This window comes from Enhydra lutris, unplaced genomic scaffold (genome assembly GCF_002288905.1).
Source record: "Enhydra lutris kenyoni isolate GAN:26980312 unplaced genomic scaffold, ASM228890v2 scaffoldscaffold9, whole genome shotgun sequence".
Taxonomy (NCBI): Eukaryota; Metazoa; Chordata; class Mammalia; order Carnivora; family Mustelidae; genus Enhydra; species Enhydra lutris.
The window spans coordinates 78,228,086-78,241,605 of NW_019154093.1; the positions used below are offsets into that span (position 1 = coordinate 78,228,086).

Here is a 13,520-nt window from a genome sequence, read left to right on the forward strand (position 1 = left end):
TTTTTTTAACAGTGTATTTAACCACAAGTAAAGGTGGGAAAGCAGAACAAAATAAGTTTATTTTAAATTAATATGAATTAGACCCAAATTAACAAAAGGAGTGATTAAGAGTGATTTTCTATAAAATCTATTCCTATTTGGAGGGGTTTTGAGATGGGTAGGTGGGAGATGGGGTGTATTGAGGTTCTGTGTAAAACAAACTCCTAAGGACCTCATATGGTAAAAGGAACATGTTATCAAGGTTCATTTCTTTCTCTCAAATGACCTGTTCTTCCCCACTTCATGCTCTTTGACACTTACATGACACAGTATTTATTCTCTTTGTGAGCCAAGCTATTATCTTTGGTTGGAAATTCAAACCCTCTCACCAACCCCGTCATTATGTAATTTAGCTATATTAATCATCCATTGGTTCCTACTACCACCCCTATTGCAAACTTATTTTAGGTACAAAGTAGTCTTTTTTTTTTAGGATGTATTTGAGCACTCATGTGCGTGCACATGCACTTGAGTGGGATTGGGAGAAGGAGAGAGAAGCTCAAGCAGACTCCACACTGAGAGTGGAGCCCGACTCGGGCTCGAACTCATGACCAGAGCCACCTACGTACCCCCAAGGTTGTCTTTTTGGTGCTAATTCCTAGGGATAAGGAATGGTACCAGAACTCAGAGAATTACTGAAGATGCGGGAAAAAAAAGCCAAAGATGAAAAATGCAGAGAGCTTTGGCCCAGAGACAAGTAGTAGGATCCACATGGAAACCTAGATATTGAGAAATAAATATAGTACTTTAACAGAAAGCAAAAATGTTCATAGAAGTGAATGCTACTAGGAAAATTTGCCAATACTGACATAAATAAGTAGAAAATAATACAAGAAAACTATGAAGTTGTATTAAACATAATCAGTGTGAATATCTGATATCACACATTGGAGGACTATTGTTGGTGTGAGATTTTATTCTCAGTCTATTTCAGTAACTCAGTTGCTCACTTATCATTTGTTCACGATATAAATCCAGGCTGATCTAATTTCCAAAGAATACAGAAATGAAAGCCAAGAGATGGAAGTAGGTGGGGGTAGGGAAGAATCTCTTTTCCTTAGTTTCAGTTTTTAAGGAATCCAAAAAGAACTGCAACACCACCAACATATCTGATAGGGATGCTCTTACCTTCCTCCACAATCTCAATCATTCCTTGGTACTCAGTCTGTGTTGGATCAACACTCCTCAAGGGGCGGATGACTTTACCAGAGTAGATGGTGGGATCAGCTTCCTCAGTAATGCCATTCACTACAAAACAAAAGCATGTTCTACTTCTTACTCAACAATTTCAACTCATTCTAGATGAAAAGAAGCCAAAATCATTGCAACAAATGTTAACAGTGGGTTGACTGCTTGTCTGCTATTCTTGAAATATTTCTAAACTACCATAAAACAGAGAAAGTTACTTTAAGGAATTAACAAGTACTTATATTTAAAACATGTCTTATTCTCTTCATCTTTTCTAGGTGACCAAGTATTACTTTTAGGGGGTGCCTTCCCCCGTCTCTAAAATGGCAACCCCAACACTTACACACTTCCCTTTATTTTAACCTTTATTTATTATTATTATTTTTTAATGAGAGAGAGAGAAGAGGGTGGGCAGAGGGAGAAACAGGCTCTGACCCACAGGGAGCCTGGTGCAGGATTCAATCCCAGGACCCTGGAATAATGACCTGAGCTGAAGGCAGAGGCTTAACCAACTGAGCCACCCAGGCCCGCCCCCTCTTTACTTTAATCTTAATAACATATATTACTATATTTCTAAACATACTACATACAATACTCATCTTGTTTGCCTGTGACTACAGACAAATTAAAAAATAAACTCAACAAAGGCAGGGATTTGTCTGATTTCTTCACTGCTATATCCCCAGTACCTAAAACACAGCATGCACTTAGATATTTACTGAATTGAAATGAACATTCACGGCTGTCCTTTCTCTAGGTCTCACTAAGGAAAGTGTTACTTGGGAAACTGAGAGGAAAGCCAAAAAGTATAGGTTTTTTAAAAGTTAGAGATCCAAATAGCAACAATTTTCTTAAGTTCCCATTATTTTACCTAATTGACTCATTCTTTCCCAAAACAGTCTCCTAGAGGAAGGCCTCTCCCCATCCCTATGAATATTTTATCTTAGAATTATTTTTTAAGAAACAGATATTAAATTGAAAATAAGCATAAAGCAAATGACCTAAACCATCTATCTAGTGGTTCTCAAATTCGAGTGTACACTGGAATTATCTAAAGGATTTGTTAGAACAGATTGCCCATCCTGACTTTAGTACATATGGGGTAGCTCGGAGAACTTATTATTTCTAGTAAGTAGCCAGGTAATGCTGCTGGATCATACCTGGGACACCACTAATCTAGAATGATTGGGTTTTTGCTCCCTCTCGTATCCTACCTACCCCTTATTTCACACCAAAAGCAGACTGAACAAGTAGAAATCACAGTTCATTACCTGAGTGTGTTTTGTTCACTTTTTCTGCACTGACTTTGTTGCCTTTGCCTTTGGACAAGCTGTATTCGACCATGTCCCCCAGTTCCAAGCTATCAACATCACCAGAGAACTCACTGGGAAGAAAGGAAACGTGAATAAACAATCACCACAAATATCAACAGTAGCAAATAAATTTTATTTCTTATATAACAACATTCATGGTGTACTTACTTATGCTGGATACTGTATTAAGCGCATTATAGGCACTGACTTATTTAATCCTCAGAAGCAACCCATTAAGAGGTCACCATTATCCCCAGTTTTAAGACAATGAAACTAAGATACCAGGAGGTTAATTAGGTGGCAGAGTCTGGGTTTAAACCTGAACCGGCTAAGAGTCCACAGCCTTAACTAACACTATGCTATATTAGAACACCAAATCAAATGTATAATTATCTGGTGACAACATACGAAACCGTATTCTTTCACCGATGCAGGAAAGTTCCTATCCAATGTTCAAAGCAGGTACAGGCTTTTATCTTTTGGCCACATATTCTCTATACAATATGTAACTTTTGTTTATATATTGCCATAATTTTACCAATATGAGATTTGGAATTAAAAAAATATATAACCACCCAAAACTAAATATTTTGGACTCCCAAAGAATGGATAGTAAGCTCTAAGTTCTATAAGGCATTCCTCACCTATAATGGAAAAAGATTTCCTTATCATGATTGGCTGTTTCAATAAATCCAAAATTATCCTTCAGAGTTGCCACATAACCCAAGAGCCTCTTGGAGTTGGAATTACGACCTAAAAGTCGCACACAAGTTGCAATCTGTTGTCCAGGTCTCTGTTTGTCACTAATACTAAATTCAACCTGTGAAAAATAAGGCCATTCATTAATACCATGTCTTTTCCACATCAAGCTCTTTACCTCAGGAACTGTAACTTCCCCTAAACCATGCTTTCCACTCTAAATATCCTTTGTGTTAAATACATTTTCACCAAAACTAACACTTCTATATCTCATTCCATTTTTCATAAGGGATCAAGTTTTGTTCTCCAGTATATATTTATTCTTTATAGAGTCTCAATTTCTCTTAAAGCAGGGCTACCAGAAAACCAGACATTGTAAGTATGAGAAAAATGCAAAGCAATATAAAATCTTTAGTGTGATTTTACTTTGCTAATATTTTGGTGGCTGTTTTAGCTTGTAATATTACTTTTATCTAAGTTAATTGATTTAGGCATATCTTAGCTAGTGTTTTAAATACTCCTCAAAAGGCTTTAACAAGGGCTTTCTAGACCCTGTTCTAATTGAGTAAGCCACTTTTAAATGGGAAGATGTTCCTATATTAACCTCATAAGCTCAAAGCAGTTTTAGCAAAACTTGATACAATTCAAAAGAAACCATTGTACAAGACTTATGATTAAGATGACAATCTTTAACCCTGCTCTCAAATCAGCAGAATTATCTTGCCTTATCTCCTATTTGAGGAGAAGTAGATCCTTCCACATCCTTGGCTTGAAAAGCAATTGTCAATTTCACCCCACAATCATCATAAGCAATAACACCATCCTCAGCCTCCTAAAAAAACAAAAAAACAAAAAAACAGAATACAACGAAAAGTATCAAGAACCAAAAGGCAATAAGCAGCTACAGTTTTTACAGACCTCTGAGCTACAGAATTGGCACAGCTATAGAAGTATCCTATTCTAGGGTTCCCTAACAGTAATAGATTTTTCTTATGAATAAAAGGGGGTCTTGCCTTAACCTAAGACCAACTCAATCTGCTGTCTTTTTAGTCTCAAGAACCCGATTTTTTTGTTGAGGAGGGAAAGCTTATTGAAAATTTACTATATACTTACTCCATACTTCTCATAGACCGTCAGAAATTAAACTAAGCATGAATTTTTAGCAAAGTGGAAATTCTGTAGAGTAAGAAGCTTTTCTATCTTTTAATTTAATTTAATTTAATTTTCTTATCTTTTAATCTTCCATAGTACCCTGTAGTGTTTTGTATGAAATTAATTTAACTAATGAATAAGAATTTAATTTGGTATAGGATCTAGCACAGTTCAGAGCATGTAATATTCAGGCAATTACACCAATGTTTCCACAGTAACACTTAAATGAATACTAGAAAGATTAGCTCTTCAAAAGTCTTAAGAAATTTCGGATATGCCACATAGAATCACATGTAAACAACACTGTAGAGCAACTACATAAGTTATACTGCTCCTATGGTTTCAAATATCATTCCTATGGGGATTGCTGCCCACATCTCTCCTTTCCTAAGCTCCAGAATACATTACCAACTATTAATATTCAAAACCAATTAATTTCTACTCTTTTACCATTCATATTCCTTGTACAACTACTATGTAATCATACTGAACATTTAAATTGTATCAGACATTATGTTAGGCACTTTATATTACCAAATTTAATGTTATGATAAAACCATCTTCAAAAGTTACTCTGGGGGCACCTGGGTGGCTCAGTGGGTTAAAGCCTCTGCCTTCAGCTCAGGTCATGATCTCAGGGTCCTGGGATCGAAACCCCCATCGGGCTCTCTGCTTGGCAGGGAGCCTGCTTCCTCCTCTCTCTCTCTGCCTGCCTCTCTGCCTACTTGTGATCTCTGTCTGTCAAATGAATAAATAAAATCCTAAAAAAAAAAAAAAAGTTACTCTGATCTCTATTAGGAAAGTTTTAGGAAGTTAAAATAAACTCGACCAAGGTTATACAGCCAGCACAAAATGATGCTAAGTATCTGACTTTGGTTAAATGAAGGAGGTGGTCAGCGAATTCAGGTCTTACACTGATTCTTTTGCAAGTTAACCACACTCAAAATCTCAGCATTTGATTTTGCTCTCAACTATAATCCATTAACCTTGATATCTAGCCATCACCTGACACCATACTCCACAGCAAGTATAGGAAATAGAGTTAAGACAATCCCTGCTCTCGAAGAGCCCAGTTTAGTAGAGAACACAGATTCATAAACAAGTGTAATACACTGTTATAAATAAGCCCAATGACAGAAGGACTCACTAGGGTCCAGTATTGGCCAAGAAAGAAAAATAGAAGGGCAGGAAAAGTCTCATACAAAGGCTCTCTTGATCAAGTCAGCTTTGGCAGAGCCATCTGGGAAGCTGGGCATTCTAAGACCCAAAAACCATTAAAAATAAGCCCTACTGGTTTTCTTTTGCTTTTATTATTTTTAACAGGAGCACTTGTGAAATTCCTACTATGGGCTAGGCCCTGTGAGAGCTTTTTCAATGAAATATGAGACTGATTTTTTTTGTTTAAAAACTTAAGCTCAGAGATGAAGTGATCTCCTAAGCTACAAAAAAAAAAAAAAAAAAAGGTAAAACAAGATGCTAATCTATTCTTGGGGTGCCTGGATGGCTAAGTCAGTTAAGCGTCTGCCTTCAGCTCAGGTCAAGATCCCAGAGCCCTTGGATCAAGCAGAACACTGGGCTCCCTGCTGAGCAGGGAGTCTACTTCTCCTTCTCCCTACTCCTCCCCTGTGCTCTTTCTCTCAAAAAAAAAAAAAAAAAAAGCTATTCCACTCTTATAGGCTTCTAGTTATTTTTAAAAATTGTATCACCTTCTCTTTCATGTTCCTTCTCTCTTGTCTACATCCATGATCTCTGTCCCCTGGTTCAACAACTATCTAAATTTCCTATCAGGCCTCTTCATCTTTTGCCTTTCTCCACACCCCCATCTAGGGTTCATACTATTGCCATTTCTTCCTGAAATGCTTATCTGATGACACTTTCCAAAAGAAATCTACTGAGTACAGAACAATGTCTAAATTCTTCAGAGTAGCAATCAAACCTTCTCAATCTTTCTGTATTCTGATTTTTCACTCTTATTTCCTCTATTTGGCCCCATCAAAGAAAAACCCTGTCTTCCTGTTTAATACATAGTGCTTTCTAAAGAAACCAAATTTTTCTCATCTGGCCTCTATTCTGTAAGGAATGTCCTTTCCTCAGTTATCTCTACCTATTAAATGCCAGTGCCTTAGTGAAACCATCCCAGCTCCCCCCGCCCCCAGTTTAGAATTCATTTTCGCCATAGCACTCTTACTGACATTTTTGGGCAACATTTTATATTTTGCATGGATTTCCTGCTTCTGTACACTCTCAATTTATTACTTACTTGAGAGCAAAAGCCATGTTAGACTAGACAGCTTTATATTTCTATTCAATGAACTAGTCAATAAATGGGAGTTCAAATGCGTGAACTGAGTCTACCCAAATGTGGAAGTTTTAAACTGCTTTAGAAAACAAGTACTGTCATTTTAGATGAGTGTTTCTCAACCAGGGGTGATTCTGGGATGTCTGGCAGTATCTGGAAACACTTTTGGCTGTCACAGAGGGGGAGAGAAAAGATACTGGTCTCTACTGGGAAAAGGCCAGGGAAGCTGCAAAACATCCAACAATGTACTCAAGAGCAACCCACTCCCACACAAAAGTCAATAGTGCTGAGATCAGAAAACTTATAGATTAGTTCACCACCATTAATATTAGAGAATTCCAAAAGAGAATACTTAACTCCATTATTGTGTGGACAGTGGTTTCCTTGAAGCAGAAGACGAATACAGAGCTACATATATCAGGGGCGCCGGGGTGGCCCAATCAGTCAAGGATCCGACACCAGCTCAGGTCATGATCTCAGGGTCGTGAGATCAAGCCCTGAATCAGGTTCCATGCTCAACTTAGAGTCTGCTTTTTCCCTCTCCCTCGGCCCCTTTCAGCCCACTGCACACCTCTCTCCAAAATAAATAAATCTTAAAAAAAAAAAAAAAAAGCTACACAAATCATTTTGATCATGTAAAACTTACCTTTTCTTTGCCTTTATTTGGGCTAGTGGTTTTAGGGTTGGAGAAAGTGGCTTCTTTTTCTACAGTGCCCAGAAAACGATGATCTGAATGGGAGTGGAATGAAACCGTGCCCTTGGGAAGCTTTTTAATCCTAATAGCATGATTTCTTTGGGCAGAGAGCATATCCTACAGGTGAAAAACAAAAGTAACTTTAAACTGAAAACGAAGCACCAAGGAACCATTCTATTCTTTCCTCAAAAACTACTCACAGGAACCACAGTAAACTCTACTTCATCTGCAATATGGAGCTGGTTCCCATCCAGAATTTCACTGAAGTGGAAGAACATACGAGCATCACGATCCACACACTTGATGAAACCAAAACCGTCTCTCATGGCAGCAATTACACCCTGAAATCCAAACAATAATATTTTCACTGGCTGTGAAGCTTGCCAAGAAAACGTCATTTAACTTTGGAAGCATCAAGTTGAATTCATTAGGAATTCTCTGTATTAATGACTCAAATTCTGTATCTACATTTTAATTTCTCCATTTAAATACAAACTCACTGCTTTTCAGTCTTTTAGTAAATTAACCTTTAAGCAATGTGTGAGATGCTACTCCTTGGCCAGTATGCATAGGAAAAATTATCAACATTTGAATGTGAACATGCACACAATGTATTCCTTTTAATTCTCAAATCTGTGAACTTGGTATTATTACCCCATATTGCAAGATGAGGAAATTGAGGCTGAGGGAGGTTAAGCAGTTTGTCCAAAGCACTCAGCTAATTAAGTGGTAGAATCGAAGACTCCAAATGAGGCCCAAGCTTTATGATGACATCTGGGAATTTACAAAAATCTATACACTAATATTTCAAAAAATTCCAAAGTCAGCTAAAGGCAACTTTTTAGTCTCTACCTTAAAAAATTTTATTTGAGTTTAGGCACAAGAAAGGCTTAAATTTAGGTCTGAAGAATAAATAAAATACAGGAAATCCTTTCCTTATTTTTTCCCCCATCTTACTAAATTATCAGCTCTGTGGTAGCATTATAACCAGAGTTAACTGGCACATGGCAGGTATACAAATGTTTACTGAAACAATTATTATCAACCTACCAATGACTTATATATTGCATGTTTATTTACATTATTACTGATGACTATTCTATAACCAGTTCTGAATATAGCATAAACAATATTCTGACATTTAATCCTTGCTAAATCTTAATGGCAGCCAAGGGACTCTACAATGCAGTCCACACTGTCAAGCGAAATAGATGCTACCTGAGAAGTTCTTAAAAACACATTCCTTTGGTTCTCAAAATTTTTAAAGTTACAAGCACACTGCAAGTGTCAAATAAGATCAGATCTCTAAAGGTAAAGGTTAGAAGTTCCAAGGAATTTAAATTTCCAGTGAATGTACCCAGTTCTACTAACAGCAGGAGATATACCACACATTATGACCCTCAACAAAACAGTGTATTACATCTGAGAAAGTTAATTTATGAAAAGCAAGCCCATAAAATATGTTTGGGAAACAATTCTGGTACATGTCATTCCTGGATTTATATCCACTAAAAAGAATCTGCAAAGCCCAAAAAAACCCAAAACCTATTTAACTTTATTTAGTGTTTACTAAACATTTTATGGAACAGTTTGGGAAAATTTACTTTCTACAAAAGACCTGATTTTTCTCAATCTTTCTGTTTAAGGTCCAGAGAACCAATGACTCTAAAGATCTCAGAAATCATCCTGTACACACTTTCTAAAACTTTTTCACATCTACTCCAAGATAACTGGCAGGGTTAGATATCAAACCTAGACTGACTCAAAGACCTGTGTTCTTAATCACTAAGGTAACTGCCCAATGTTATCATTATCTTAAAAACTTCTCAATATAGCATTACGAATTCAAATATAATATTGGCCCCATATTGAATACAAGTATCAAACAATATCCAACACATACCATCTCTCTGGCTTCATTAGTGAACTGAAATGTGTTTGATAGAACTTCTATGTTGGTTGCTCGTTCTAATTTGTCACGTCGGTCTGTTGAAATATTAAACCTAACATGGTCGCCTTCCAGGAGGGTCACCTTGGATTTTGTATCTTTGTCTCCAAAGGGAAGTTCTTTAGGAATCACAAAATCAACTTTGATGCGTCCTGGCAATGGGTCATTCTGATGAGAAGGAAAAACTATTTTAGCTGGAGATTTTTCATCCTTCCTAGTTCTAAGTCAAACAAGAAGAACACACAGCAAACCCATGTTATTTATAATAAACAGTTCCCTACAGGGAAAAAAGATGTTGATAACAAGTCCAATTTGAAAGCTCTGTGTTCTACGGTCACACAATCATAAAAAAATGTGGAGGTTAAGAACCTCCACTACGACACAGAGATATTTAAGGAAAAGAATTTCAAGTCTTTTATGTTTCACATTTCTTCAGCAATGACACCACCAGTGTCCTCTCCTCACCTTATCTCCCACACAAATGAAACAAACGGGGGAAGGGGATGGGCCCTCGGAGAGAACCCCAATAAATGCACACCCAAACTGGTTTTCCCCCAATTTAACCAGCAGTTTTGTCCCTTTCTCCTTAGAAACCAGTAAAAACTAAAACATATCCATGGATACAATCACTGGTTTCTCATCTAGTTTAATTACATATATCAAGAAATAGTCAACTGTTCAACACCATAAAATTACATTAATTAAAGTTTCTGTATACCAAATTATTCTACTACTGATGAGACAAAAGAAAACTCTCCTGAAAAAGACTCCTTACCTGGTTTTTACTGGGTACTTTTGGGATTACTTTGGTTACAGTTCCTTCAAAATGTTCAATGCTGATATCTTCAAAAATGACTGTTCCTTGAGGCAATAGTCTGACATCTGTTGCAACTTCTTTACCCTAAATCACAAAAGTAGGGGGGGAATCATATAATTTTAAGTGTTTCCTAAAAATGTAATTCATTTTTGATCTTAAAAGGCCAAAGATCAAGCCAGCCAACTATCTTACATTTCTGTCCTTGATTGTGAATTCCACATCATCTCCAGGCTGCAAGGTTTCTAAGTCACCCTTAAATTCACTATAGTGAAAGAATATCTCTTTTACAATATCACCTCTTTCAATAAAGCCAAACGCCTCCTAAAGACAAACAAGCAAAACCCAAAAAAATAATAGGAACATTAGGTACTATTAAGTGCACGTCTTTATGATTACAATTTGCATTCAATAAGCAATCTTTTCATAAAATTATACTGTATCAGAAACAATATATTTGGTTAGGTCTACTATTAACAATATCAATTTTAAAGAACATAATAAATTAGTAACCAAGGAATTTTAAGAGATTACTTCTGATGTTAACAGTGAAAATATTTTTAAAGGGAAGATTAAGAGAAAAAACAAAAACAAAAGGCTTGCTTGGGTATGAAGTACAGACTGAAAGTAGTAAAAGAAAAAAACCTCAAGTTTCTTGTATTTGATGACACTTACCTTCATGGCACAAACTACTCCCTGACAGCGGGCTTGTTTCTTTTTCAACAGCATAATGTTACGAGCACTTACAGCACCAGTACTAGAAAGGGAGTAATTGGGTGGGGTTGGGGGGGGGATCAAAGAGGGGGTGAAAAATGCATCAGTTTGGTTAGACATGGTAAGTTGAAACAAACTAGTTTTCTTTTTTTTTTTAATTTTTAATATTTTATTTATTTATTTGACAGAGATCACAAGTAGGCAGAGAAGCAGGCAGAGAGACAGAGGAGGAAGCAGGCTCCCTGCTAAGCAGAGAGCCCGATGCGGGGCTCGATCCCAGGACCCTGGGACCACGACCTAAGCCGAAGGCAGAGGCTTTAACCCACTGAGCCACCCAGGTGCCCCACAAACTAGTTTTCTGAGGTCTCAAGAATTTTATGTTAACATGAAGAGCAAATGTAGTTTACAGCACATGGTCCTTTTCATATGGCTTCATATGCAAAGGATTTTTGCTCAAACTCCCTATCCTTCCAAATTAGACACACACACACACACACACACACACACATGAATCATTTTTCTCTTAGATTCTTAAAAGAATATCATGGACACTCAATGCTTTCCTATTCCAACAAAAGAAATGAAGTCACAAGTTGAATGCAACAAAAGATGGAGAATCTGAAGTTTTAGGAAGATCATTTCTTGGATAAACATTTGAGTAAGTATTATATGCTACAAACAAAGGTACTGGGGATACAGAGATGAGTAAGAGATGGTCCCTGTTTTCAACAAGTGCTGAATTTAGTAGCTATCCCATCAATTATTTCTGATTAAAAGCCATATAAGAAAGTTGAGTAAATGCGGTGATTAAAGAAGAAATTTGCTACACTTTTAAAAATGACATTCACCTTCACTGAAAACAAATTAAGCACCACATATTATTCTGTCCCCATCTTTGAGCAGCAGCAATATGAATCTGACTTCATCTCAAAGATGATACAAACTGTTGGTAGAGTTGTTTTAAGAAAAGCTACAGACTAAGTAGTTACTTCCCTTAATTTTTCATGGACAAACTATAACCCAACTGTGCTTTTTATTTCAAAAATTAACAGAATAATGAAGGCACTGGAAAAATTTGCAACTTACTACAGTAAAAGGCTTTAGAACCAGACTGGGGGTTCAAATATCTGCTATTTCAAGGCTGTTATGACTTCAGGCAAGTGAGAACATACCTCAATTTTACAGATGGAAGACATCAGGTGAAGCTGTTCTCAGGATTAACAACTATACTTAAAGTATTCAGTGCAAGTGCTTGGCACACACAAAAACTTAATAAAGGTTAAATAAAACCCTTTCCCTGGCTCCACCTTTAAACTCAAGCCCTATCCCCATACTTCCTGAGATCAAGTTGAGGCCCTTAGACTAGAACTATTAATATAACACCAACTCAATCTGATTCCTTCTATTTTTTAAAGATTTATTTATTTTAGAGAGAGAGTGCAGAAGAGCACATGCAAGATGGGGGAAGAGGAGAGAGAGGGGAGCAGGCTCCAGCTGAGTACAAAGTCTGACACAGAGCCCACTGTGGGCTCATACCCCATTACCTGGAGATCATGACCTGAGTGGAAATCAAGAGTCCAACACTTAACCAACTGAGCCACCCAGAAGCCCCTCAATCTGATTCCTTAAAATGAAGACCAAAGTTTTATAAGAAATAAGGTTCAGGGCTAGAAATTCTGCACATGCTCTTGGGTCTTTGCTTTCTCTGTGCTGTTGGAAAGTACATTCCTAGCATTTTTTTCAACTTCCTACTTTTTTTTAACTTCCTTCTGTACTCTTTTAAAAATAATTATCCCTAGGCTTTCTTAACTACACTTCCCTTAAACTGCTTACGCTGATGAATTTCGCAGCTGTATATCCTAGTACTAGCTTGTTTTAGACTTACACATACAACTACATGTTCAGTAACTTCACCTAGATATACCCAAACATCTCAAATTCGAAATGCCAAAAATAAGCAGAATTCTTCTCCCACACTTAATAGTTTTTTTTTGTATCTTCTTAGTCTGGTTAATAATATCATCATCTGCCCAGTAGCCAGAGAAGTGGCATTTGGGATTCCCCTCTCAGTAATTCCCATATACACCTCTACCTGATCAATCACAAAACATGGTTTTATCTTCTCAGTGTGGCTTGACTTCTCCACCTGATCACCGCTGGCCTATGCATGTTAGTGTATTAGATCTCATCTTGCATATTAACTCTTATGTCACTGCCTCTAGAGTACCACTACTCTCCATGACCTACAATGACCTAAACTGATCACACCTCCATCCCCGCTCCCACCATCCAACTTAAAATCCTTCAAAGAGTTCTAGGACTACAGGATAAAGTTCAAACTTCATCTTACCATGATCCAGTCAGTTCAATCAACTCAAATTTTTGGCCATTTCCTCAAAATTATACTTCTACTCAGAATGCTCCCCCACCCCCACAATCTCCCTAGTTACTTTTACACCCTCACCCTTCCCTTAAAACTTCTCTCCCGCACTATTGCTTTTGCAAAACTTTCACTGACTTCTCGAACAGCTCCCTAAAAACTCTGACCATATTTTAATTATATTCCTATTTTTGACATCCACACAGTGCCCATCATAGAACAGACCCTGAAATGCTTAATGAAGTTTAAAAGATCATGAAAATCATTAAAATTATCCACA

The 13,520-nt window shown here is 37.0% G+C and overlaps 1 protein-coding gene across 3 annotated transcripts in view; it reads right to left on the reverse strand.

The window, feature by feature from the left end:
- The window catches only part of LOC111142841 (cold shock domain containing E1), a 39,892-nt gene that overhangs the window by 5,753 nt on the left and 20,619 nt on the right, over positions 1-13,520 (reverse strand). For all 3 annotated transcript variants that reach the window (XM_022496170.1, XM_022496168.1, XM_022496169.1), the window contains 10 exons: positions 10,822-10,903; positions 10,342-10,470; positions 10,108-10,233; positions 9,288-9,500; positions 7,585-7,725; positions 7,337-7,501; positions 3,964-4,071; positions 3,185-3,360; positions 2,499-2,611; positions 1,168-1,287 (listed from right to left, as the gene is read on the reverse strand). In XM_022496170.1, the coding sequence (XP_022351878.1) occupies positions 1,168-1,287; positions 2,499-2,611; positions 3,185-3,360; positions 3,964-4,071; positions 7,337-7,501; positions 7,585-7,725; positions 9,288-9,500; positions 10,108-10,233; positions 10,342-10,470; positions 10,822-10,903 (1,373 nt within the window). The remainder of the gene's footprint in view (positions 1-1,167; positions 1,288-2,498; positions 2,612-3,184; positions 3,361-3,963; positions 4,072-7,336; positions 7,502-7,584; positions 7,726-9,287; positions 9,501-10,107; positions 10,234-10,341; positions 10,471-10,821; positions 10,904-13,520) is intronic.